The following is a 27,865-nucleotide window of genomic DNA, read 5'->3' on the forward strand; positions in this document are numbered from 1 at the left end:
GGAAGGGCTGGAATGCAGCAAAAGGGTGTGGTGGTGTGTTGAAAGAAAAATTCCGAGAAGTTTGACTTTCCTACAGTCATAATGGAAGGAGTGATTTCTGCCAACATCTCCGGTGATCTAACATGATTACGAATTCTCTGGGGAAAAGCTAGAAGGCCAGATCCTGTTTAGCTTCTTGGGGGTGGGAAACAGATTAAGGGAACAGGTTTAGTGGTATTCAGATATATTTTTTTTAAAAAAGATGTGTTAGAAAAGGGGTATCCAGCCTGGTCCCTGCATTAGAATAACTGAAAAGAAAAAGATAAATGGCCTGGATCCAGACTTTGCTGCTGCTGGACAAAAGGGAGGTGACTTAAGGAGGCTTTCTATATGAAGCCAAAGGTTTGATACAGACTCTATTATTCTTAGAGTAGAAGAACCACTGGAATCAGTGGGACATAACTTTGTCATATCTAATGCAAATCCCATGTATTTCACTGGGTTTGCTTCAAGGATAATTGAGTTTGAATCCAGCCAATTGGGTTTAACCTACCCCCAACTTTGACTTGGGTTATACTTTGAAAATCACCCTCAACACCCCCCCCCCACTTTAAGAACCGTCCAGTTGGGCAGAAACCACCCATTCTCCTCCTTCCTTGGAGATTTTCAAAGGAAAGTCGCAAAGGCAGCTCCAAGGCATAGCTTCCATCTTTGAGCGGTTGTGATTCATAATGATTTTCTCATGTGCATCTCTCTCCACAATCCTTTTAATCCGCCACTCTTTGCTTGCATACGAAGTGTCTCAAAACTTTGTGCAGACCCCCAGAGTTATTCATTCATTCATTCATTTAGAGTGCCTGGGCAGAGAAGGAAAGCACGCTGAAGAGATCGGAAAAGGTAAGGAAATAAAATTGCTTTCTTCTGCACACAAAATATGTTTATTGCATAATTATATATTGAAGCTTCATCCTAGGCACAGGTGTGAACAGGGGTTTCCCAGCAGTGGCTCAAGGGGACTGCAGCTCCCCCTTGTACTTTGCTCTAGACCTGGGTCACCCTTGCCCCAAATCCATTGGGAAGGTTCTTCACCAATTCTGCGTAATGGTGTATTTTAGTTTTGGGGGGGTCGGGGGGCATGCTGCTGTAAGATTCTTGTGCAACCCAATAGGTTCTCATGTTGCCATGGGCTTGTGCTGCTAAGAGCAGAAGTAAGGATCTTTCTCATTGGTTTTTGTGGCAAGCAAAGTGTTGCTGCCCAGCTCTATCGGCTGTGCACAGGATAGTGCAGTAGCTGTGGCCCAAGCCTGAGTTTGTTTCTTAGTGGCTAGGGCACAAGGTGAGATCAAGCTGGCCGTCCAAATCCGATCCATTTATCAGCCCTTGAGCCTCAGTTTAAAATCGAAGGAGCAAATTTGCATGCAGCGGCTGTCAGCTGTTGCAGCGCAGTGAGGGTTCAAGATGAACCATTTTGACATCACGGCAGCTTATCTGAATGCTGGATTGGAGGAGCACTCATTTACCGTTCTCCTCTGTTTAGCTGTTTATTTAGTTGGCTTTGCCTGCTGCTTTAAAGAATTGGTTTTTCATTTTACTGATGGCTTTTATAAATCTATCTGTCTTACTTGCGATTATAACATGATTGGTGGGGGAGGGGGGCAGACTAGGCTGCATCAGCATGAGGTGACTAGTGGCAATTCCGGCACAAGAAAATGAATCTGATTTAAGGAAGCCATCAAATAGTAACACATTTCATTTCTTTCCTCCTCCTCTTTAGAGAGATCGGGAATTTCTGAAGTCTGTATTCGTCCTGGTGTACCACGATTCTGTCTTCCCTCTTCTTCAGTCTGTGTTCCTCCCAGAGTACAAGTGGGCAGAAGAAGAATCTGAAGGCACTCGCTGGCGGATGATTGCTGACTTCTTGAAGAAAAACCGAGAAAGGGATGGAGCTCTGTCCTCTCTGCTGTCATCAGAAGGCCTTCACAAAGCTTTTGATGTTGCAGAAACAGCATATGATTTCCTTGGAGAGGCTAGGAAGAATAATCCTTTTGTATGAATGGACTTTAGTTTGAATGGACCTCTTCCAGACACCATGCCAAGGCAAATTAATTAAACATACTTGATGTTCTGGCCAAAACAGTCATATTTTTATATTTGTATATCATTTTTATAAATACATTGTATTAGTATTCTGCCTTTTTGTATTCAGATATGTTGGCTACTTTGGTGTTTTTTTTTAAAGGAAAAAATAAAGTATGTAAACATATATTTTTTAACTTTGATCAAACTTTTCTGTATCGTTTTTTACTGGGTTTCCTTAGGACAATGAATCCTATTGTTCATTTTGGAGCTTGTGTAACAACAAATGTCACTTGCTGTATTGTACTTAATTGCGGAATGTTACTACTAATCTTTGATATTTTACAAGAAAAGCAGAAAATGTCATAAAATTTGTAAACTTGTAAATAACTTGTAAATCTAAAAACCCCTCCCATTTCATCTTGATGTATATGTAAGCATCAATTCTATCATGAGTTTTGCTTTGAACATATACCAACACAGCTGGGTAAACATCATGTCAGCATTTTCTAGTAACTGGTGGAACTGAATATGATATTTGGCCACCTGCCAAGGCCTCATGGTTATTCTTGAAATGTACTGAAATTTCCCACTGCCCTTCAAAATTGGGTTTTTGATTCCTGCCTTGCAGGGGTTGGACGAGATGACCCTCGGGGTCCCTTCCAACTCTACGATCCTATGATCCCTTTTTTGGTGTCATCAAACATACAACTTCACCAATGTGAATAGAAATACTGGGGCAGCTTTTTAGACTGGGGGTGAGATATTTATACAGGCGTGTGCCCCCCCCCCCGATTTATCTGTGATTGACTTGCATTTATGTGTGGCACCAGGAAATAATACATTTCAAACCCAGAAATGGTGGGGGAGAGAACTGGAGAGTCCTTGTGGCTCGCGAGGAGACCCTCCCCTGAAGTCTGAAGTCGATGTCAGGCCAGAGGAAGCCCCGAAAGAGGAGGCACAGCAGGGCTTTGTTTACACCAAGGGTCGGCAAAGTTTAGTTCATGATCCCCCAGATGCTGCGGTGGGCCGGAGTGTGTGCGCACACATGCATGCGCAATCGCTATTTCCGGCGCTCCTTCCGGTGCGGAGCTGCAGGAGCTTCTTGCAGCCAATGGGAAGCCGGCCAGCATCGCAGAAGGCGGTCCCCGCTCTGCTCCACACCAGTTTAGAGCGGGCAGCGGGGGTCCCCGAGTGGGCTGCGGGGGTCCATGGGCTGGTTAAACGACTCCCATGGGCTGCAGTATTTTTGGTGTGGGTTGAAGAGAGTGCGGCAGAGAAGGTGTCTAAAAGCTGCTTAGAGACTGCTCCCCATTTTACATGATTTCACTTATGTGCAGAACGTAACCCCCACAAAAGTGTGGGGGTTACCTGTACAGTGGACGCTCGGGTCGCGAACGCGATCCGTGCGGGATGCACGTTCGCAACCCACAGTGTTCGCAACCCGCATCTGCGCACGTGCGGGTTGTGTTTCGGCGCTTCTGTGCATGTGCAAAGTGCGATTTAGTGTATTTGTGCATGCGCGCGTGCGCCGAACCCGAAATTACCCGTTCTGTTATTTCTGGGTTCGGCATGGAGCGCAACCCGAAAGGACATAATCTGCAGCGGACGTGACATGAGGTATGACAGTACCTTACAATGTGAGCTGCCTTAGAAAGAGCTCCCCGGATATTGTGTTGGCACCGATCTCATTGAAATGAGTGAGGCTTGAACTTTCCAAGGGGCATGGAGATTGGGCTGATAATTCACAATGCAATTATTTTTAGATGCTTCCTTAATGAGCCCAAGACAGGAATCTGACCATGGCACCTAAGTGGAGGCGAAACTAGTTCAGCAAGGCCAACCAGCAATAAGTCTTTTTGTTGGATGTCTTCCCAGTCAATTAACAACAAGACAATGGAGTCCTTCAGAAAGGCACGTCAGTCTTGCCCTTAAATTGTTTAGAAAATGCGCTGCTGTTATGTTAATGAAAGGCTTGACTCAACCCCAAACGTTAAATATATGTCTTCCTCTTTCCACACCAGGGTGTGTGGAGCTTGTGGGGATAGGATTACAGTCCTCAAGGCTATAAATTTCCCTATTAGTTTGGGGGTGCTTCACACATATTTTCCCCACAGGGTGCTGTGGTGGGTGGAGAGTGGGGGAGCACACGTGCTCGAGGATGAACACTGAATATTCTGGGTATGCATTTGGATCTGCAACAGGCATAGACAAACTCCGGCCCTCCAAATGTTTGGGACTACAATTCCCATCATCCCTGACCACTGGCCCTGTTACCTAGGGATGATGGGAATTGTAGTCCCAAACATTCTGGAGGGCTGGAGTTTGCCTATGCCTGATCTACAACAAGAGCTTTTAGTCTCTGGTACACAAAGCAAAATGGATACTCACTCATGCCTGATGGGTGTAATAAAAGAAAACCATGCCGTAGAAAAGGATACCCAAAGTTATGGGCCACAGCATGTTTAAAACAACAAAACTTCATGAGAAAAATATAATTGTTTAAAGGGCAGGTGCAGCCAAATTTTAAATATCTGTGTTGTTATTGCTGTCTGGCCATGGGTTGTCACCACTCATTGCAGTAGTAAATAAGGAGCTGAACCTGTTGGGTTGGAAAGGAGACAATCAGAAGAGGTGCCGACACTCCATTCTCCTTATTTTTTAAAAATAAAAAATATATACCATAAATCAGGCATCCCCAAACTGCGGCCCTCCAGATGTTTTGGCCTACAACTCCCATGATCCCTAGCTAACAGGATCAGTGGTCGTGGAAGATGGGAATTGTAGTCCAAAACATCTGGAGGGCCGAAGTTTGGGGATGCCTGCCATAAATATTTTGTGTGTGTGTGTGGTTTTTTTGCAGCCAACCCCACTCCCCACCCTGCCTGTCCCCATGTAAAACTACCTTGGGCAAAAGATTCCTGCATTGCAGGGCAGCTCCGCAATTCTATGATTCTATGACCACACAAAAAAGTTAAAAACAGACATCAATTAAACATTGTGGAGAGATGCCTTCCTAACTGCCTCCTCATATACCACAGGTTGTATAAACCTGCATGCTTTGACTTTTTGGCCTAGACTTTGCTTCCTTTAAAGCAGTGGAGGCAGTGACCAGGAAATAAACAAATCACACATTTGATTTTTTTATTGTTATTAAGGACTGTAGCCAATGTCAGTCCTACTCAGAGTAGACCTACTGCACACAAGTAACTTAGGTTCATTAATTTCAGTGTGTCTCCTCTGAACATAGCATTTTTGGATGCAGCTGTTAAGGACTATAAACTCCTTCAGCGTAGTCTTCGCTGTTTTTGTCACTGCTTGGAATAATGCTTGCTGAGTAGTAATTGCCATGGATGGGAGTAGTAGTAGTAGTAATAATAATAATAATTTATTATTTATACTCCACCCATATGGCTGGGTTTCCTCAGCCACTCTGGGCAGCCTCCAACAAAAGATTAAAAATACATTAAAACATCAGTCATTAAAAACTTCCCTAAACAGGGCTGCCTTAAGATGTCTTCTAAACATCAGATAGTTGTTTATTTCCTTGACATCTGATGGGAGGGTGTTCCACAGGGCAGGTGCCACCACCAAGAAGGCTCTCTGCTTGGATCCCTGTAACTTTGCTTCTTGCAGCAAGGGAACTGCTGGAAGGTCCTCGGCACTGGACCTCAGTGTTCGGGCAGAACGATGGGGATGGAGATGCTCCTTCAAGTATACTGGACCGAGGCCATTTAGGGCTTTAAAGGTCAGCACCAACACTTTGAAATGTGCTTGGAAACGTACTGGGAGCCAATGTAGGTCTCAAGACCGGTGTTATGTGGTCTCTCTGGCTGCTCCCAGTTTGTGCTGGGAGGGTGGCTGGTGCCTTTCTCTCTGATTTGTGGCATTTGTGTGGCCAGCGTTGGGGGCAGAATACCCAGCTGGATAGATTCAGGGGCTACTCCAGCAGGTCTGATGCCTTCTAGTTGGACATTTTGCTGGTGTTTGTTCATTTGCTGGTGTTGGTTTGCTCTAAGGAGCAGAGGCAAGGAGACAGAGGGCCAGGTCAATAATTCCATTCTTCAGCAAACCCTCTGCTGGGCTGGTGTGCCCCACCCTCCAGGAAGGATGGAGCAAGCACACTTGTGTGTACCATGCTTATTGGACAGAATGCTTCCCCATCTATATCTGATGGAGTTCTCTCTCTTCCCCCCCTCCCCCCCATTCTTTCTGGCAACAGTCGGAAATGCTGTGCTTAATTGCAGTACAAATCACTTCCCCTGTTAACTTTTGCTCCACAGTTTAGGGAAGGACTATGTAGGCAGGCTGAGTGCTTTGTTTACGCAGTGGATGAACGGATTCAAAGGCAGACCGCAGCCAGTTGCCGTAGCCATCCTATCAGTCGGAATGCCCTTGAACGAATCTCAGAACAACAGCAACGCTGAACTTGATGTGGAAACAACTCTTCCCTCTGGGGGCACTGACTTAGACTCTTATGCCTTTGAGGGGCTGCTACATGAGTGCTGATCTGCAGATAAGTTTCTTGTTTAGCACCTTTTATAAACCAGCCTCCAACCGTGCAAAATTCAGATTCCAGCATTCTTAACTTTAAAATACTGTTAATGAGTTTGTTTTATTGATTCACTTTTTTAAAAAGAGTTTTCTAAAGTTTGCAGTCTTTCGGAATAAACAGCAAACAGCTTGTAAAGATTTCTCTCCCCTATTGCGCCTAGAAGCTGAGTGAGCTTGCAAGGGAGTCCTAGCCAGGTATGATGGCCTTATTGGGAAGCCCTGGAATACAAAAGCCATTGAGCCTTGCAACAGAAACAGGTGTGTTTGTGTGTTGCCGCTTCCTCTCTCTCTTTTCCAGTAGGGCATATGATCGCCAAGCCCTTCCTGATCAGCTTTATTAACCTTAGAATAGTTGATGATTCTTCTGCAGTGATGAGTGGAGCTACCTGCCAAGCTGGAACAGGCTTCACCTTTGACGTCCAGTTGGGTGTGTCTGTGGATACTATTTTAAGCTTTGCTTGCAAGCAGAGCCTCAGAGATAACTTGAGTGTAGCGGAGCTGTACTAACTACAGCTATTCAGCCTGTACAGAAATGGATACCAAAACTTCAGGACAAGCTCCCGTCGGCACAGCGTCTGAAAATATTCCTTCTGGAGTGGATGTTTTCAGAACCATACCGTATGCCTTGATTCTGCCAGAGCTGGTAAGTCAAACGACTTCCTTTAATTCTAGTTATTTTATTCCATAAAGTATAATACTGTTCATGTATGCTCCTCGTAGCATTTATGCATGGCCGGGAGTCTTGGCTTCTGACATGGGCATGAAATATGCAGGTACACACACACACACACACACACACACACACACACACACACACACACACACAATCCACAAAAGGAAATCCATTTTAATCTGTATTTTAATTAATTGCTTTTTATGTTTTATTGTAATTTTATTGGTGTGAGCCACCCTGAGCCCGGTTCTGACTGGGGAGGGCGGGGTATAAATAAAAAATTATTATTATTTATTATTATTATTATTATTATTATTATTATTATTATTATTATCATTGCACATCAAAACGTCTCCGTGCACATCTCACATACTGGATCAGGGAATGCAAGCTTAAAGCTGCTGCGGATCTGAATTTGCACCAGCGTGACGATCTGATTACTATCCATCTGCATCACTGTTGCTTTCAGTGGGATGTGTCCTGAAATTATTTTAAGCCTTTGAAATATTTTTGGGGCACCTATTCCAATTTAATCCAAGGATATTGATGTTGCAATCTGTTGGGATAAAACCTGGATGGCAAAGATCCCAAGAATTGGGGCTTTTGAAAAGGGTGGGGACTCAAAAGATGGGACCCTTAAGGGAGGATGCAGGAAACTCACAACTCCCTGGAAAGTACGCAGGTGCAGTGGAAGACGCCAGGTTGGTGAGAGCCAGTTTAGATCAGTGATCTTCCAACAACTGCGAGCATAGCACCTTGCCTGTATGTCTCTTGTCCTCTTTGTCAGAAAGGAGCTCAAGAGGTACCGCAGTACAGTACAGAAAGTGGAACCAGGATTAGTTTGGTAGTATTGCTCACTTGCCTATGTGAGGCAAAAGGAACAGAACTGGGTCATTTTGAGCAAGAGAAGAGAACAATGGTGTTTTGAAAGTGTTAGGTTAGGTTTTTTTGGCATTAAAATTGTGACTCTGATTTTCTGTGTCAATTACTTGGTTTGGAGACTGGCACTTTGGCATCAGGTTGCAGGGGGATCCAGAATTTTGGGGTCACATGGTAATGAAGCTGTTGATTGATACAGGTGAGAGGAGCAGGCAGATTTGTTGTTGTTGTTTAGTCGTTTAGTCGTGTCCGACTCTTCGTGACCCCATGGACCAGAGCACGCCAGGCACTCCTGTCTTCCACTGCCTCCCGCAGTTTGGTCAAACTCATGTTCGTAGCTTCGAGAACACTGTCCAACCATCTCTGTCGTCCCCTTCTCCTTGTGCCCTCAATCTTTCCCAACATCAGGGTCTTTTCCAGGGAGTCTTCTCTTCTCATGAGGTGGCCAAAGTATTGGAGCCTCAGCTTCACAATCTGTCCTTCCAGTGAGCACTCAGGACTGATTTCCTTCAGAATGGATAGGTTTGATCTTCTTGCAGTCCATGGGACTCTCAAGAGTCTCCTCCAGCACCATAATTCAAAAGCATTGATTATTCGTTGATCAGCCTTCTTTATGGTCCAGCTCTCACTTCCATACATCACTACTGGGAAAACCATAGCTTTAACTATATGGACCTTTGTAGGCAAGGTGATGTCTCTGCTTTTTAAGATGTTGTCTAGGTTTGTCATTGCTTTTCTCCCAAGAAGCAGGCGTCTTTTAATTTCGTGACTGCTGTCACCATCTGCAGTGATCAAGGAGCCCAAGAAAGTCAGGCAGATTTAAGTAACGGCAACTTTCGGGGCAGAGTTCTGCTGGCTGACATACAAAGCAGAGAGGTGCAAAATCTGCTGCACTACCACCCATCCCCAAACATATTCTCATGCACATTTATCTGGAGGTTAATCTGTTGATTCCAAGAGTTTCCTTTCAAGTCAGCATCCTTTGGGGTATGAGCCCATGATATGGAAAACACGGCAGAGCAACTCAAGAGCTGCATTTGCGTTCCCCGTGAGCTTTATGACGTGTGGACTTTAATGCTGTTGGACTTTGCCTCTGATAAGTGAAGGGCCTCTTGAGCGAAGGTTGCCTTCATCACAAATTCAGCAAATTCCAATAAATGCCTCAATGGTACTGATGACAAAGACTTCGCAAGAAGAAATCTCCGCGCTGGGAAATGGAAAGCCAGCGCTCCTGTGATATGACTGACACACCTTACTTACCTAATGGTTTTGGAATGCCCCATTAAGGAGTGTGGCAGGCAATGCATTTTCAGTTAAAAGGGTGACATCGAGGTGGGGGCAGATCAGAGGGACAGCGGCTGCTAACAGGCATGGGGGGGGGAAAGTGGCAAAGCCTTGGAGCTTTGTTTTCCTCCGCAACCCTTTTTATACTCTGCGAAATGGGCAGTGTTCATACCAGAACTGTCAGGGAAATTCTGTGCACCACAAAAAGTTTTGACTTCTTTGTTTGGAAGATTGTGCAGACTAATGGATCCAAATGGCAAAGGTCTATCAGATTAGGAACACAGAAAGGTGACCTACTGTAGTGGGGCCCTCCAGACAGGGGTTTTGTTGCAGGTGTCTACTTTACCTACTGCAACATGCTATTGATGAAATGTTCATGCATTAGTGGTGGATTTATACTGGACTTGTCCACACATCATTCTGCTTTATTAGATGTTTTGCAGTGCTTCCCCAGTGGCTAGTGCATCTGGAGGGCCTCCCTTGCGATATAGTGCAATAAAAGGACAAAAACAAACAAACAATAACCAAACATTAGGAAGAACTTCCTGACAGTAAGAGCTGTTCGGCAGTGGAATTTGCTACCAAGGAGTGTGGTGGAGTCTCCTTCTTTGGAGGTCTTTAAGCAGAGGCTTGACAGGCATATGTCAAGAATGCTTTGGTGGCGTTTCCTGCTTGGCAGGGGGTTGGACTGGATGGCCCTTGTGGTCTCTTCCAACTCTGATTCTATGATTCTATGATTCAACTCAGGAACATCTGTGGTGCAGTTGCCCATACATTTTTTGTTGTTGTTTAGTCGTTTAGTCGTGTCCGACTCTTCGTGACCCCATGGACCATAGCACGCCAGGCACTCCTGTCTTCCACTGCCTCCCGTAGTTTGGTCAAACTCATGTTCGTAGCTTCGAGAACACTGTCCAACCATCTTGTCCTCTGTCGTCCCCTTCTCCTAGTGCCCTCAATCTTTCCCAACATCAGGGTCTTTTCCAAGGATTCTTCTCTTCTCATGAGGTGGCCAAAGTATTGGAGCCTCAGCTTCACGATCTGTCCTTCCAGGGAGCACTCAGGGCTGATTTCCTTAAGAATGGATAGGTTTGATCTTCTAGCAGTCCATGGGACTCTCAAGAGTCTCCTCCAGCACCATAATTCAAAAGCATCAATTCTTCGGCGATCAGCCTTCTTGATGGTCCAGCTCTCACTTCCATACATCACTATTGGGAAAACCATAGCTTTAACTATACGGACCTTTGTCGGCAAGGTGATGTCTCTGCTTTTTAAGATGCTGTCTAGGTTTGTCATTGCTTTTCTCCCAAGAAGCAGGCGTCTTTTAATTTCGTGACTGCTGTCACCATCTGCAGTGATCAAGGAACCCAAGAAAGTAAAATCTCTCACTGCCTCCATTTCTTCCCCTTCTATTTGCCAGGAGGTGATGGGACCAGTGGCCATGATCTTGGTTTTTTTGATGTTGAGCTTCAGACCATATTTTGCGCTCTCCTCTTTCACCCTCATTAAAAGGTTCTTTAATTCCTCCTCACTTTCTGCCATCAAGGTTGTGTCATCTGCATATCTGAGGTTGTTGATATTTCTTCCGGCAATCTTAATTCCTGCTTGGGATTCATCTAGTCCAGCCTTTCGCATGATGAATTCTGCATATAAGTTAAATAAGCAGGGAGACAATATACAACCTTGTCGTACTCCTTTCCCAATTTTGAACCAATCAGTTGTTCCATATCCAGTTCTAACTGTAGCTTCTTGTCCCACATAGAGATTTCTCAGGAGACAGATGAGGTGATCAGGCACTCCCATTTCTTTAAGAACTTGCCATAGTTTGCTGTGGTCGACACAGTCAAAGGCTTTTGCATAGTCAATGAAGCAGAAGTAGACGTTTTTCTGGAACTCTCTAGCTTTCTCCATAATCCAGCGCATGTTTGCTATTTGGTCTCTGGTTCCTCTGCCCTTTCGAAATCCAGCTTGCACTTCTGGGAGTTCTCGGTCCACATACTGCCTAAGCCTGCCTTGTAGAATTTTAAGCATAACCTTGCTAGCGTGTGAAATGAGGGCAATTGTGCGGTAGTTGGAGCATTCTTTGGCACTGCCCTTCTTTGGAATTGGGATGTAGACTGATCTTCTCCAATCCTCTGGCCATTGCTGAGTTTTCCAAACTTGCTGGCATATTGGGTGTAGCACCTTAACAGCATCATCTTTTAAAATTTTAAATAGTTCAGCTGGAATATCATCACTTCCCCTGGCCTTGTTATTAGCAGTGCTTTCTAAGGCCCATTTGACTTCACTCTCCAAGATGTCTGGCTCAAGGTCAGCAACCACACTACCTGGGGTGTACGAGACCTCCATATCTTTCTGGTATAATTCCTCTGTGTATTCTTGCCACCTCTTCTTGATGTCTTCTGCTTCTGTTAGGTCCTTACCACTTTTGTCCTTGATTATGGTAATCTTTGTACGAAATGTTCCTTTCATATCTCCAATTTTCTTGAACAGATCTCTGGTTTTCCCCATTCTATTGTTTTCCTCTATTTCTTTGCATTGCTCATTTAAGAAGACCCTCTTGTCTCTCCTTGCTGTTTTTTGGAAATCTGCATTCAGTTTCCTGTATCTTTCCCTATCTCCCTTGCATTTTGCTTGCCTCCTCTCCTCCGCTATTTGTAAGGCCTCGTTGGACAGCCATTTTGCTTTCTTGCATTTCCTTTTCCTTGGGATGGTTTTCGTTGCTGCCTCCTGTATAATGTTACGAGCCTCCATCCATAGTTCTTCAGGCACTCTGTCCACCAAATCTAAATCCTTAAACCTGTTCCTCACTTCCACTGTGTATTCATAAGGGATTTGATTCAGATTGTATCTTACTGGCCCAGTGGTTTTTCCTACTTTCTTCAGTTTAAGCTGGAATTTTGCTATAAGAAGCTGATGATCTGAGTTACAGTCAGCTCCAGGTCTTGTTTTTGCTGACTGTATAGAGCTTCTCCATCTTTGGCTGCAGAGAATATAATCAATCTGATTTCGATGCTGCCCATTTGGTGATATCCATGTGTAGAGTCGTCTCTTGTGTTGTTGGAAGAGAGTGTTTGTGATGACCAGCTTGTTCTCTTGACAGAACTCTATTAGCCTTTGCCCTGCTTCATTTTGAACTCCAAGGCCAAACTTGCCAGTTGTTCCTTTTATCTCTTGATTCCCTACTTTAGCATTCCAATCCCCTGTAATGAGAAGAACATCCTTCTTTGGTGTCATTTCTAGAAGGTGTTGTAGGTCTTCATAGAATTGGTCAATTTCCCTTTCTTCAGCACCGGTGCCCATACATTTAACTTGCACGAATTCAGCCTTACGTGCTTGGCCTAAAAAAATTAACGTGACTAGCGTCCAGGGGAACAAATGTTGGCAATCCCACCCACTATTGCACTCACCTGGGGAGAGAGTTCAGAGGTGCAGGGAGAGTGTTCCGCAGCCTTTGGGGGCTTTCATGCCTTGCTTGTGAGCTTCTCAGGGGCATCTCTTTGCCTTTTTAAGGAAATAAGTTGGATTAGATGGGCCTTTGGCCTTTCTGTTATGTTCTTATGAACCGTAATAGAATGTGGTGGTTGCAAGTGAGAAAGTTAAATCCAGTCGAGTCTCACTGAAAAGCATTCCTCTTGTGCAGCTCCTTGTAAACATCAGTGGGGCTTGTGCAAGGAGGATCTGCACTAGTTTATGCCTTTAGTACAAAAGAGTATCTCTCTCTGTATTTTTCATTTCATGCAGACCACAGTACTTTTCTCAAAGAAAGATCCTAAATTTTATAAGCAAAATAACATTTTAGGTAAAGACACTTTAAAAAATTGTACACAACCCTGCCACAAGATCGAAGCAGCGAGCTTCTGACTTTAATCCCATGGGCTTAGATAATTAGGATTCTGCTAGTGGAAACATCCTCTGAGCAGAATGCTACCTGCAAGGTGGTCACACCAATGGAGGCAAAGTCCACCAATTCTCCCTTTCCTCTGTAGTCTATTGATCCTCCCCCACTAAAATGTGCCTGGGAGGTTTTGGGGACCTTCCTGAGAAGTATGGAAGAGGGTACAGATGCCTGCAGGCAAAAGAGGGAATTGGTGAAATTTGCCTCCACCGTTCTGCCCCCTCTCCCTGCCGCTGGATCTTGGCCCCATCTGTGAATGGAAGGAGCCCTTCCATTCACAGATGCTTGCTTAGAAGCTAAGCCGGAGTTTGATTTTTTGTTTTAAAACGGAAAGCCTGGTTTTTTACCTCTGCGTGACCCACCCTTGAGAACCTGTCTGGTTGCTTCTCAACAAGGGTGGGTCTGTGCCTCTCTTGAAAGCGATCCTTCCTCATAAGCCCTCAGTGGGGAGTGTAGGTCTGAGGGAGCAGAAGCTAAGAGATATACCTGTTAGAGGATATGAAAAGCTCAATGCCAGATTCCCCCCAGCCCCACCCCTTGTTGTCACTGAAATGGTAGCTCTGGCTCAGGGTAGGTCTCTGGGAACACCTTTGTGAAATATGTGCATATTTATAGCGGCTGCTCAAGTTGGTATGCAGGAACTGACATCCAAAGAGAATTGTGGGGCTAGGTTCTTCTTGAAGAATTAATGATCCAGAAGACTCATTGCCTGTTCATAATGAAATGTTTGAACAAATCATATGAAGTATGCCCTATATATAAACACAGGTGTTTATTTTATTTTTTATTTTCTCTCTGTGCCAATATCTGTCCCCTGAATTAGGCTTCACAGGTGTACATATTTTACCTGTACATTTTGCCCCACACCGTAAATAGCATCTTTTTTTTTTGACATGGGGATTAAATTGTCCTTCCCCATTGCCGTGCTCCCAATCCAACAGCCCAACACTTGTTGGTGTTATTAGTTTTTAAAAACTGCAGGGGATCCTATCTATGGATCTGTAGCACCATGATCTATTTGGGTGGTTGTTGCCAACCCAGCCAGAACACTGGAATCTACCAAGACAGGTCATTGGTCCATTTTGCTCAGTATATTGTCTATGTTGATTTACGGTAGCTCTCCAAAGTTTTGGTCAGGGACCTTTTTCAGCTCACTCTAGAAATGTCAGAGATTGAACTCACAGAATCATAGCCCATTCCCTATGGAACTGAGGGTATAAAATGCCTGATCTATCCTGTGTATAAACACCCTGCTCCCCTCCAGAGTTTCTCTGAATGCTGTGAAGTACACACTTAGCTCCTATGCTTGCAGATGTTGTCACTCACTTCATTTACAGTGTAAGATGCCCAAACCCAAATAGTGAATGGAAACTTTGCTACTCGGCATTAAGCTCATGGCACAACACGGTCATGGTCTATGCCATGAAGCCATTCGAGCGGATGAGTAGAATATCGGGTTTGCATCCTGCTCCTTTTATCAGCAGTTCTCATCTTATAGCAGAGCGGCTGGCTGGCTGCAGGTAGCTTTATGCCAATGTAGGGAATGTGGGGAAGCAGAAAAACAATCAATCTTCTGAAGAGCATCTAGGATGGGTGCAGAAAGATGTGACGAGAGAGAGAGAGAGAGAGTACATTCCACTGTTCAATTCCACTGTTCGGCAGTGGAATTTTCTACCAAGGAGTGTGGTGGAGTCTCCTTCTTTGGAGGTCTTTAAGCAGAGGCTTGACAGCCATATGTCAAGAATGCTTTGACGGTGTTTCCTGCTTGGCAGGGGGTTGGACTGGATGCCCTCGTGGTCTCTTCCAACTCTATGATTCTATGATTCTACACCCTTGAGCCATGAGGTGAAGCCACCTTCCTCCTAGCTTTCAAATGGAAACGAGACAGATCTTGGTGCTGGCTTGGTGGTCAATCTTGCCCCTTCTACATGCTTCAGGAAGGCTGCCCACCATTATTGTTTTTTTAAAAAATGATTTTTTAATAAAAGAAGGCTGAACGTTAAAGAATTTATTCACCTGTCCATTGCATTATTTCTTTATTTGTCTAATGAAACTTTTTGAAATGCAAAGCCTTAGTGGAAAGTGGAATGGTTTGTTGGTGACATCATAGGGACATAGTTCATCAGTGCCCATACAGGTCTTCTGCTGCAGATCTACAGATCACACAGAACACCCTTGCAAAGTCAATTCTGGAGAGGAATAGGTACATCCACAGTGCAATCCTATGCAGGTCCAGTCAGAAGTCGGTTGTGTTGTGTTCAGTGGGACTTAATGCCCAAGCAAAGGTGCCTAGGACTACAGCTTTAAACTGGCCAGAGGGAGACCCCATTCCAGGGCAGCTCCATTGCTCTATAAATGTTATATGTTTCTTCACCCACAGAGAAGTCAACAGTAGCTTTATTCACAAAGCAAAATAAATAAAACGTCTTAACTCAAAATCATATTTGTGCCAATTTGCACGGAGAATTCCCCTAATGCAGGCATAGGCAAAGTCGGCCCTCCAGATGTTTTGGGACTACAACTCCCATCATCCCTAGCTAACAGGACCAGTGGTCAGAGACGATGGGAGTTGTAGTCCCAAAACATCTGGAGGGCTGACTTTGCCTATGTCTGCCCTAATGTACTAATCCTTCTTTCAATGACTATTTCTGGGTGTTTATTAAGTTACTAAGAGAGCCAAGAACGAAAGTTTTCAGGGGGAAAGCCATGCTCTTTTTGTGTGTGGCAAAAATGACCAAGGTCACATGTACAACGAGGTTGTAGTCAATTAATTTTTTTGCTAAGAACGGACCCATTAAAATCAATAGACCCAGGTTACCTATGTCCATTATTTTCAGTGGGTCCCCATACATTTAAAACACCCCCTCCCCCAAAGACTCTCAAGAACTGTAGTTCACCCTTCATAGAGCTACAGTTCCCAGTTAACAAACCAAAAGCAAACACATTTGCTAGTCTTTAAGGTGCCACAGGACCCTATGTTGCTTTTGAATAAGGATGTGTGGTTGTTGTTTTCTAGATTTGTTTGCAAGCCTCTGTTTGTCCATCAGAAAAAAATAGCTGCAATGTACTCCCAAGAATCAAGTTCAATGACTCCTGGGTGGAGACCTTGAAAAGAGCTGAGAGAGGAAGAAAGGGAGGCTGGGTGTGGAGCCCAGGGTGAAGACACAGTGAAAAGAATCAGGATCACAGAGTTTGAGGGCATGTGTTGCCTTAGTAACAAGGCCTGAGAGAAGAGAACACCACTGCTGGGAGTTTGTAGTTAATGAGGCAGTCACACAGTGCAGAGATGGACGACTGGTCGGTCCAAGACAGTTTTGTGGGGAAGGCACAGTTGTCCTTTGTGAGTTGACAGTAGGTTCATATTAATGATATCGGCTAAGAAATTTCCATGGACTGACTGGATGCAGAGGAATGGTGCGAGTAACCAGCTTGGGAACCCCCGAAGGAAGGCGGCTCAAATCTGGGGAGTGGTGGTGGGACAATGATGAGTGGGCGGAGGGGAAAAACTGGGGGGGGGGGAGGAAGTGCCAGAAGCTGAGGAGGTAACAGGGTTTAGTGAGCAGGAAGAGGCTGTGACAGAGCGACGTCCAGAATCAGGGACAGAAACTGAAGCAGGAGAGGAGGGAGGCCAAGAGGCAGAGATGAGTCTGGATTGTATGGGTGTCTCCCACTCCTGCTGCGACAAGCTCCCATCCCCCTTGGTCTCGCAGAACCAGAGGAGGCATGAAAAGGATGGAGGAGAGGTTAGATTCACGCAGACGCAGTCTCCAAATGCTTGGGGGAAACCCTGGAGAGGAGGGGACTATGGGGAGGCGGGGACCTTCAGTCTCAGCAACTGCTTCATGGGGGCAAGACTTGCCGGAGATGAGTTGCCTTGCTCATTAGGTCTGTGCAGATCATATTTTTGCTAATAAAGAGTTAATTCCAACTTGCACAGTGTGATTTACTGCTGGCTCGCTCCTGGCAGTCCTTAACAGCGCAAGGTTCAGCTCTTGGCAAAATTGCCAGGCAATTGCCTGAAAAGCAATAGCTAAGGATACGTCCCAGCAGCTCTGATCTGAATAACTGGGTGGGTACACCACTCCTTGTCTCAGATGAGAAGGACTCTTCAGCCCAGTTGCAACCCAGAGAGCTTGCACAACACTTTTAATCAGTGGAAGATCTTTCTCTTCCCTTCCAACTGAAAGTGGGCAAATCAGTCCATTTTGCTTCCTCTCAGTTTCTTTCCTTCTTCTCAGGCCTCAGTTCTCCATATCAGCTTGTGATTTTTTTTAAAGTCCTTGTGAAGATTCACCAGCATTTTGGTGCAAAAATTCTCCCAATCTGAACATTTTTGCATGCGCTTTTGCCCAAAACTCATTTTTGCAAAGCAATTTCCCCTTAATATAATGCCTTTTCACAGATGTGTGCATTTCATGACCCTACTACATGCATTTTTGCACACAGTACTTGGCTGGTGGGCTGCACTGCTAATTTCAAAATGCTAATTCGGAGTGGGCAGCTCTGTCCTGTACACTGTGAAATGGATTTTTACTTTATAATTGTAGAGATAATATGAGAAACATCCGTAATGATCTTTTGAATCGAAGCATACAGTGATTTTGAGGAACTTTTCTCACAAAGCTCTTCTTTATTTCATTTTTTTAATCATTCCCCCTGTTTGCTACTGTTCGACAGATGGGTAAAATCTAATATTTCAAGGTTGCTTATAAAGCGATCAAGCAGAAACTAACCTGCCGTTGACCTTATGAAGAATGAGAGAGGGTTTCGCAACTGCTAGGTGTGCACTCCAGTCTCACTTCCTGCACTCTGTTTAGAATATGGGTGGCCAACCCACTGTCCTAAAGATGTTGCTGGACGGCATTAGAAGAACCTTGCTGGTCTATTTGGTTCAGTATCCTAGTATCATTTTCCCCTGTTTATTTTTTTATTTGCATTTTCAAAAACAGGAACAGAGAGCTTGCTTAATCCCCCTCCCCTCCCCTCTCCCTGTCCCACTTACAACTTCATACCAAATACAGCATGTATACACATACCATCTGACTTCCCTTCCACCCTTTTCCTGGTTGGTTTGCTTTTCTACTACTCCGCATAATCCACATCTATTTAATCATCCAATTTGTTATCTATTAAAAACTCTTATCCATTTCAACTCTGCTGGATTTACTTGAGACCTGTTAAGCTACGTATTTGTTTATACTGGTTCTTAAAATAGTCAATAAACATTATCCATTCCTCCTTGAATTCCTTATCTTCGTTTTCTCTTATCCTGTTTGTCAGACCAGCCGGTTCAGCCTATTCGAACATTTTACACTGCCATTCTTCCTTAATGGGTACCATGCTTGTTCTTCACCTTTGTGTCAATAATGTTCTAGCTGCAGCCATGGCGTACAGCAGTGATGTCCAAACTTGGCTGTCCAGCTGTTTTGGGACTACAACTCCCATCATCCCTAGCTAACAGGACCAGTGGTCAGGGATGATGGGAACTGTAGTCCCAAAATAGCTGGAGGGCCAAGTTTGGCCATCACTGGTGTATAGTAATAAATGTATATTTATTACTATACGCCAGTGATTACTATATTATAAATATAGTAATAAACTATTTTCTTTTGGGGGGGTCCTCCATTATTACCATACCCAAGAGGAAAATCTCAGGTGTTTTGGGAAAGTTTTATTTTTTAAAAATATATATATTTAAATTAATTATATATAGTTTCCCGATATTCCTTAATTACTTTATAGGGCCACCACATGTGGAAAAAGGATCCCTCATTTTCCTTACACTTCCAACATAAACCCTTTTCTTTTTAAGACATTTTTGTCAATCTGGTGGGTGTTAAATACCATCTGTATCCTAGTCTCACAGTGACCAAGTAGATGCTCATGAGAAGCCCAGAAGAGTGAGTGCTTGCCATTTCTAGCAACTGGTTTTCAGAGGCACCAACCAGCACAGCTAGAGCAACATACTGTTATGAATTTGGAGGGGGACTCCTAAACCCTAGAAATTAATAAATGGTAGGATTGTGGTGATTTGGGACGTGAAGGGAGAAATACAAGCTGCAGAGGAATTCCTGGGCTAGCCTACCAGTATGCAAAATGACCTCCAAGCCAGGGCCATTAAGAAGCAATACAGGGCCATTGAGGGCCATTGGCAATGGAAGATAAGTGCTCTCCCCCTTGCCCTGAGGTGTGAACAAAGACTGGAGGGGTTGGAAGGTTGCCTGGGTAATTGGGTGTGAGGCGATAGAAATAGAGTCCTGAGCAAGGGTTGCTGGGAAGAAGGAGGGAAAGAGGATAGATTGGGATCCATCTTGGACAGGCTGGCTGAAGGCTGGCTGGGAGAAATGCCTTAGATTCCAGGGCTGCGCCGCTGTGGGGGACAAGCCACAGAGGACCATTCTGTAAGATCTGGGACACCCAACCCCCCATGCAGACTGAAGGTGTACATAGGTGAATAAGACATATTTCTTAAAGCTACGGCAGTCTCCGCCGGGTCTCAATTCTCCGAAGGAACACAGACCCAGGTGAGTGCCTCGAACTCCGTTGCTTGGAAGAGAGAGAGGGGAGGCACCCAGTTTTTGTAACAATACACATTGTAGCTTGAAGCCATTGATAGCTTTATCCTCCTAATTCTCCTTTAAAGCCATCCAAGTTGGTGGCCACCACTTCATGTTGTAGGAACCAATTCCACCATTTAACTAAGTGCTGTGTGAAGAAGCACTGGCTTTTGTCTGTCCGGAATCTTTCAACATTAAAGTTCCTTGGACGGCTCTGGGTCCTAATCCTATGAGAGAATGAGGAAAATGTCTCTATTCCCACTTTTCCTGCACCATGCATAATTTTATGCACCAGTATTTTATGCACCCACTAGAGGTCAAAGAGAACAACAATTACCAGACCTTTAGAAGGCATCTCAAGGCAGCCCTGTTTAGGGAAGCTTTTAATGTTTGATGGATTTCTGTATTTTAATGTTTGATGGATTTCTGTATTTTAGAATTTCTGTTTTGTTGGAAGCCGCCCAGAGTGGCTGGGGGAACCCGGCCAGATGGGCGGGGTATAAATAATAAATTATTATTATTATTATTATTATTACTTACCGTAGTTTTAAACTACAACTCCCAGAATCCCCAGTGACGGGTCGTGTTCGCTTGGGCTGATGGGGGTTGGAGTCCAACAAATCTACACAGACAGAACCGAAGCAGACTGATGTGGCATGAAATGGATACAGCAAGGCTTATAATTGTGTCTTCCTTTCTCCGTCTTTGCAGATCTTTGGCTGCTGGGTCTGGATCCTCGTAGCGGCTACCAAGGTGTACTTCCCTTTGCTGCAGGGATGGGTCATGTATGTCTCCCTCAGTTCCTTTATCATCTCGCTGATGCTTCTAATGTCCTACCTGTTTGGCTTCCACAAAAACTTCGCCTCCTGGAGAATCCTGGTAAGAGGTGGGACACACACAGAGTTTAGGCTATGTATAGGATGCAAATTTAGAAAACATAGAATCATAGAGTTGGAAGAGACCACAAGGGCCATCCAGTCCAACTCCCTGCCAAGCAGGAAACACCGTCAAAGCATTCCTGACAGATGGCTGTCAAGCCTCCGCTTAAAGACCTCCAAAGAAGGAGACTCCACCACACTCCTTGGCAGCAGATTCCACTGCTGAACAGCTCTTGCTGTCAGGAAGTTCTTCCTAATGTTTAGGTGGAATCTTCTTTCTTGTAGCTTGAATCCATTGCTCCGTGTCCGCTTCTCTGGAGCAGCAGAAAACAACCATTTACCCTCTTCTTTATGACACCCTTTTATATATTTGAACATGGCTATCATATCACCATGTTCTTTATTTATTTATTTGCTATTGATTTATTGAATTTATACTCCGCCCTATACCCGGGGGTCTCAGGGCGGTTCACAGAATAAAATCAAGATATAAAACCACAAAATACATAATAAAAATAGAAGGTGTATAATGAAGGCGAACTTCCCCGGGGGGGGGGGGGAGCTTTCCACAGATGGGGAACCACTGCCCATTCTTGTGTTGCCACCCTCCGGAACTTGCTAGTCATGATGGGTTTGCCACCAGAATTATGTCGGACACTGAAGCTTTTCCTAGGTTACACCGCACATTTAAAGTCCTCTGATACCATGTTAATAGTCACAGCTTCCTCCAAAGAATCCTGGGAAATGTAATTTGTTAAGGCTACTGAAGTTATTAGGAAATCCTTTACAGAGATACCACTCCCCAAAACCATAACAAACTACAGTTCTCAGAATTATTTTGGGGGAAGCTATGAGTGCTAAAGTGGTATCAGAGTGCCTTAAAGATTTGGTGTGGCTGTGACCCAGGCCAGTGGCTCCCAAACTCCCCCCCCCCAGCCCAATTGTTGAAGGTCTTGGCACACCACGTAATTATTTTGCGCTTGTTTTAGCCGTTGTAATGCACTGTTCCAGATGTTGCGTGATCTTTAATTGCATTTTTAAAATTTATTCTTTGATTTCTTATAGATAGTATTTCACGGCATTGCCATTTAATTCCACAGAATGTAAATAAGTAATGCAATGAAATACAATGTAAAGAAATGAGAGCAACAGTAAAACTACAATTAAAAATCAATATGAATGCTTTAATGAGACGGGTGTGCCGTCTCCCATCTCCAACCACAAACGCACAGGCATGCCCTAAACCAGGGGTTGGCAAGGCTTACCGGGCATGGGCCAGATCACTCCCGTGGAAATCTTCCATAGGCCGGACTAGCTCAGCGCGACGCCGAAAATCGTGTCTGCACATGTCTGCAGTGCTGGAAATAGCTTCTGCGCATGCCCAGATGCCGAAAACTGCGCCTGCGCAGAAGCAATTTCCAGAGTGGTGGAAGAGAGTCCCTGCGCTGTGCTGTGCCAGTTTAGCGCAGCGCACGGGGACTCACTGAGCGGGCGGCTCAGTTTGGGGGGCAGCTCATGGGCCGGTTAAGCGACCCTCATGGGCTGTTTCTAGTCCATGGGCCTTAGGTTGCCAACTTCTGCCCTAAACCACAAGAAGGAAACTCATGGGCTACTGGTGAGTTTGGAACCCCTGACCTAGGCAAAGCCATAGGTGCCAACTCCCAGATTGAAAAATCTGGGATCGGCACCGGAAGTCGCGCTGCGGCTGTTTTGGAACTGGACAGAGCAGCACCGGAAGTTGCTTCTACGCATGCTCTGTGCATTTCCAAAATGGTCGCAGCACCAGAAATCGCTTCTGCGCATGTCCAGAGACTCCAGACATGCGCAGAAGGAGCCTCCCCGGGCCGGTAAGAATCTGGGGGATTTACGGGGTTTTAAAAAATCTGGGCTGCCAGCGGGAAACGGCTGGAAAAACGGGGGTTTCCCAGGGAATATGGGGGAACTTGGCAGCTATGGGCAAACCACCAGCATCCAGCATAGCTCTCAGGGCTGACCCAAGTCAATTTGGCAGTTGAGGTGAACCACAAAATGGCACCTCCTCCTTGACAGGGAAGAAGGGGTGGGTGAAGAGCTACAGCAAGAACAAGGCCAGAATAAAGATCTGCACCGGGCCCTGCTGTCCCTGTGGATCCTTTTATCTGAGGCAGTCACTTCACCTTGCCTTATGGGTGGGCCGCCCCCCAGTGCTATTTTTCTAGAAAAAAGAGGTGTCGGAACTCACCATGAACACCTCTCTCATTCTCTTATAATGGCAATGGCACCCACCTGAGAGGTGCTGGTTCCTGTACCCTCTCCTCGTGACAAATAATATACTGCATCTTCTAAACCTGCACAATGTATATAGCATAGACAGCAGAATTGAACTTTTCACTTTTTAAAAGGCCCTGATCTGGACACGAACCTGTTGTTCTTCTTCTATTTTTTAGGATAGCCTTTACCATGGAGCTACTGGCATCCTTTACATGAGTGCTGCAGTCCTTCAGGCCAATGCAACGATCCGCTCAGAGACAGAAATAGTGAACCCAGATATTTCGCCCCTCTACTATCAGCTCAATGCTGCTGCTACGGTAAGATAACTCTTATGTTCTCCACCAGGTGAATTTGGTTTGGTATGTTTTTGAATGTGGGGTCAAGGGAGAGGCCAAGTTCAAGTCAACCTGCTTCTGCTGCGGACTCACCATGTTGCTGTGTGTTAATATCTCTTAGCCCAGGTGTGGGGAACCTTCAGATGTTGCTGAACGACAACTCCCACCATCCCTGGCCGGCGGCCACGCAGTGCTGGGGCTGATGGAACCTGTAACTCAGTAACATCCAGATGGCCAAAGGCCACACCTGTCTTAGCCTTGGTGAAACCCATCTGTAAAATGAGTGCAATAGTTTGTGGGATCACCATGACACTTATTGACAGGCTGCAAAATATTCTGCCAACTGAAAGGGCGTATCTTTCAACCAGTAATAAACACCGTCCAATTGGGCTTCTGTTGATTATATACCCAGTGAATTGTTTTGTTAATATAATGACCACCACATTTTACCTTACTTTGGTTCTTTCAAAGGCAGAGACGCCACTTACTGCTTCTTTGTCCAAATATTCACCAAATATTCTTTGGTGTTCAACCTGTGATCTTTTGCACTGAACGAAGTCAATTTATCTGCCAGGATAATCCTGAATCACCATGTAAAGAATATGGTGTGTGCAATTTTTGCTGTACGTTCTCTACAGCTCCCCAGGTCATCCGCTGTCCTGCAAGTTCTTCCAACCAGCAGTGGCTGATGTCCATTGGAGCTGGTAGGGCAGAATATAGGGAGCCCAAACAGTAGATGGAGCCAGTCAAAGACAAGCAGAGCCAACTAATTCTGGTTTTGTCTCCATCCTCCTCCCTTCTGAGTTCTTCCTGACATTGAGTCTAAGGAGCAGGAAGCTGACAGAAAATGCCACCCTCAGACTGGCTGTAAGAAGGTCAAGGCTGGCTGGGAACAGAGCTGAGTTTGGTGGGGCAGTACATCATTCACTTTTTTGGGGGGGGGGAGAATTGTAAATTTCAAGTTGAAACTTGGCAGAAGAATGTGATGACATTCGTATGCAATGCTAAACCACGGTTTAGTGCTAGGAGAATGAGCCTGTGCAAGTCTTGAACTTGTGCACTCCTCCCTTTTGCATACCCATGAGGAAGGATTCAGAAACTTCCTCTTCCATTGTAGACTAACCACTGGTTATCATGACATCCAAAGCCAGGGAAACTATGGTTAGCCTTAACTATGATTGGCTAAAGCAAGGCATCTTCAAACCACGGTTTATGAAGCGGTAGTTTTACTAAACCATCGTTGTGATTAAACACACTTTATACTGTTGTTAGTCACAAATGGAGGCAGGAGCTCCCGGTGTTTCTGCGCTAGAAGAGGGAAGGGAGAAATGTGCTAGCCCAAGCCTCTCACAGGCTCATCTGTAATGTTAAACAGTGGTTTAGCAAATTGAGGAAAGGCAGCCTGTGTGTATACTCCAAAGACTCTCGGATTTTCTTTGTATGAAGGACTCACCGTTTTAGTACAATAAATTTCAGTGAGTCTTGATGATACCCACAGGAGTTTAGGAGAAAGTTTATACCACTCAAGATTTAAGGGGTGAATTGTTGGTGCCTTGCTGTTTATGCCTCATCACATTAGAATAGATTGCATCCATTTCCCACTGATTAGCTCAATTAATAAATATGCAATGTTCATTTGATAGGTTGTTTTTGTTCATTGTCATAATTTCCTAATTTCCTAATTAATTCTAATCAGGTAGTGCATGACACACTTTGGTGGGTAAACATTTGATAGCTGCACCTACTTAGTTGTTCCCATGAAATTATGATGACAAGTGGCTCCAAAGTCACAGCCCTTCATTGCCGCTGGAATCTAAGCATTTGCCTTGGAGCAATCAGGGCTGACTATGGATGTCTCTTTCATTTTCGTGGGATGTGACATCCGTAGCCATTTGGATTTGAGGTAGGAAAGGGCCGTAGCTCCGAGATATGAATGTGTGTTTTGCATGCAAAAGCTCCCAGGTTCAATCCTCAGCATCTCCGGGGAGAGCTGGGAAAGACTCCAGGTATTTTGAAACCCTGGGGAGCTGCTGCCAGTCAGTGGAGGCAATACTAACCTAAATGGACCAATGGTCTAACTCAGTATAAGGCAGCTACAGTAAGTTTTTATGCGGTGAGGTGAAGGCAGATTTGAATGTGGTGAGAGAAAGGAAAACAACTTGAAGTTTTGTTGTACCTGGGAATCTTACCCAAACTATGTAGCACCAGGGTTTGATTTGCTACCTATGAGACAAGGGCTGGAGAACTGCAGGCAATTTGGGGAGCACGCAGTTTGTAAATAAGAAAGGGAAGGGATTCCTGGCCTGGTTGCCATGCCAATGAGGACATGCCTTCTGAGTCCACGATGCCCTGTGTGGGATTTTGGAGGACCAGTTAGAGCTGGGGGACTTGTGTGTTTGATCATGGCAAAGCCATGACGCCACCCCAGAGCACTCTTCAGTCCTTGACTTGAGGCCTTAATCATTTCGATCTGCGGATGTGGCACTTTTACATGTGCCACACAATGTCTGTTCTTCCCCAGTGAGGAACTGATCTTTCACTGTGTTTTCACCTCCACTCTAGGACCCCTTGCTCATTGATATGCATTATTTCTGGCACTTGCTAAAATCCATTTTGTTTAAGTAAACTGACTTGTATACGTGAAACTGATGTGCACTTTAATAGGTAGTTTTCTTTCTTTCTTTCATAATGTGCGTTTTTAAACTATTGGTTTTATTCATATTTTGAATCGTTTTTAGGTCACCTTGCCCTTGGCTCCTGTCTTTCACAGATAATCTTAGTGTGTATCTTACGCTTTATGCAAACCGGTTAGAGGTTTTGGCAATCAAGTGGTGTATTCCAAATTTCATTAATTAAATAGATAAGGTGAATCTAGCCCACGTCAGGCTGTACCAGCCTCTCCCAGCGCAGGGAATCAAAGGTGATGCTTTTGGATGCCTGACTACCACACTCCCTTTCCATCTACTTTATATAAGAGAGATAAACTATCAGAAAAACAACAAATGCTTCCAATATCCTCTCCTCAGAAAAAAATGACCCAGGGAAGCTGGGAGGGCAAAACCATGTGCGCTATACTCTAATCATCTCTCTTCTCCTTCCCCTTTTCTCTTTTTCAGTTCTTTGCATTCGTCACCACGCTGCTGTATATTCTTCATGCCTTCAGCAACTACTACCAGTGAAAACTGCCGGGAACGTATATAACATAAGGCCTAAATTCCCCTACATGGAATCCGTGTCCCAAAGCAAATCCACATTTGCGTAAGGACAGAGCCCAGTTGAAATTGTGGCCGTTCATCACCCAGCGCCTTCTCATTTTAGGTGAAAAAGATATTGGGTTTTATTTCAACCTGCCATTTCACTCAAGCTGTGTTGTGTAAGAAACTGCAGTAGAAATATTACCACCCAATCCTTGATTATGACAGTTATCCAGAGTCATGGTCTGTTCCCCAGAGTTGTGCCTTGGAAAACCTGTGTAAACAATACACCAATTTTTCTAAATCAGTGTGTGTTTGTGGGGGGGGGGAGGGTCTTCTTCAAAGTACTTGTATGATTTCCAAACCCACTCCTCTGGTGATGAAGCCAGAGCAGACACATCGCAGAGGATTCTGCAATATTTTCTAGGTGGGCACACATCATAAGAGGCATTGGAGTCTGTGGAGCCCTACCGTTGCCCAGCTTAAACTCAGAAATGTGCTCTCAAATGTGCCTCACAATCTCCCGCCTCTGCGTGTCACAGGAAACATGGGTGGCAGCGGGCAAACTGTCTTTTAGGGAGGCTTGTCTGAGACTATATTTTTCTGACTAGGTTCCTTTGAGAAGCTTCCAGACAATTCCAGAGCTTCCCTGAAGAACAGTTTGAGAACTATTCCCTCAGGGGAATGTTTCGCCTGACTATGACCGCCACAAACAAACGAATACCGTTGTCCAGATGACCATTAAGAAAGATTCATGTGTTACTTTCAGATGCTGTAGTATTGTCACGTGGTATTTTTACCTCATCAAATGCCTGTGGGACGTATATTTTGAAAATGTTCCTGCAAGTGGCAAAAGATTTTATTTACTTCAGGGGATGAATAAATATAAACTCTGGGTTGTCATCCTGTCACAATGATATTGCTGGGTCAAAGAGCAACATGTGAATTGCCCATTCAATACTGCTGATATATGCTAAAGGTTTTTCTGTCCTTTGTTATTACAGAGAATGTTTGTTTTTATGGGGAAACATGAAGTAACTTATTGGTAAATCTGTGTGGTTTTTATATATATATAAAACAGTTTTGTTCTCCGTTTTATAATGCTATATTAGTGAACTACCTTTTGCTAGGACAATATGGCTGACTGTTCTCTCTCTCTGTGATTGGCTCACTTGTGTTTCTTTTGCTGTTGCTGTAAAATAAATCTCACTGGAGATCTGCCTCCCACTATATCTGTGTTCCTGCGTATGTAGATGCAGATGTAGTAGATGTAGATGCAGATGCAGAAGATGTAATTAAGTACATGTTTTG

The 27,865-nt window shown here is 44.6% G+C and overlaps 2 protein-coding genes across 2 annotated transcripts in view; both read left to right on the forward strand.

The window, feature by feature from the left end:
• NPHP1 (nephrocystin 1) overlaps positions 1 to 4,235 on the forward strand; it is a 39,399-nt gene extending 35,164 nt beyond the window's left edge. Inside the window, exons 19-20 of the mRNA XM_060273063.1 lie at positions 832 to 876; positions 1,754 to 4,235. Of these exons, the coding sequence (XP_060129046.1) occupies positions 832 to 876; positions 1,754 to 2,032 (324 nt within the window). The 3' untranslated portion in view covers positions 2,033 to 4,235. The remainder of the gene's footprint in view (positions 1 to 831; positions 877 to 1,753) is intronic.
• Positions 4,236 to 6,326: 2,091 nt separating this feature from the next.
• MALL (mal, T cell differentiation protein like) lies at positions 6,327 to 27,784 on the forward strand. Its single transcript, XM_035111092.2, has 4 exons — positions 6,327 to 7,252; positions 20,609 to 20,776; positions 23,202 to 23,342; positions 26,477 to 27,784. The coding sequence occupies exons 1-4, from the start codon at positions 7,142 to 7,144 to the stop codon at positions 26,537 to 26,539; spliced, it is 483 nt and encodes a 160-aa protein (XP_034966983.1). The 5' UTR covers positions 6,327 to 7,141; the 3' UTR covers positions 26,540 to 27,784.
• Positions 27,785 to 27,865: the final 81 nt, after the last annotated feature.

The sequence above is a fragment of the Zootoca vivipara genome, chromosome 3 (assembly GCF_963506605.1).
Source record: "Zootoca vivipara chromosome 3, rZooViv1.1, whole genome shotgun sequence".
Classification (NCBI taxonomy): domain Eukaryota; kingdom Metazoa; phylum Chordata; class Lepidosauria; order Squamata; family Lacertidae; genus Zootoca; species Zootoca vivipara.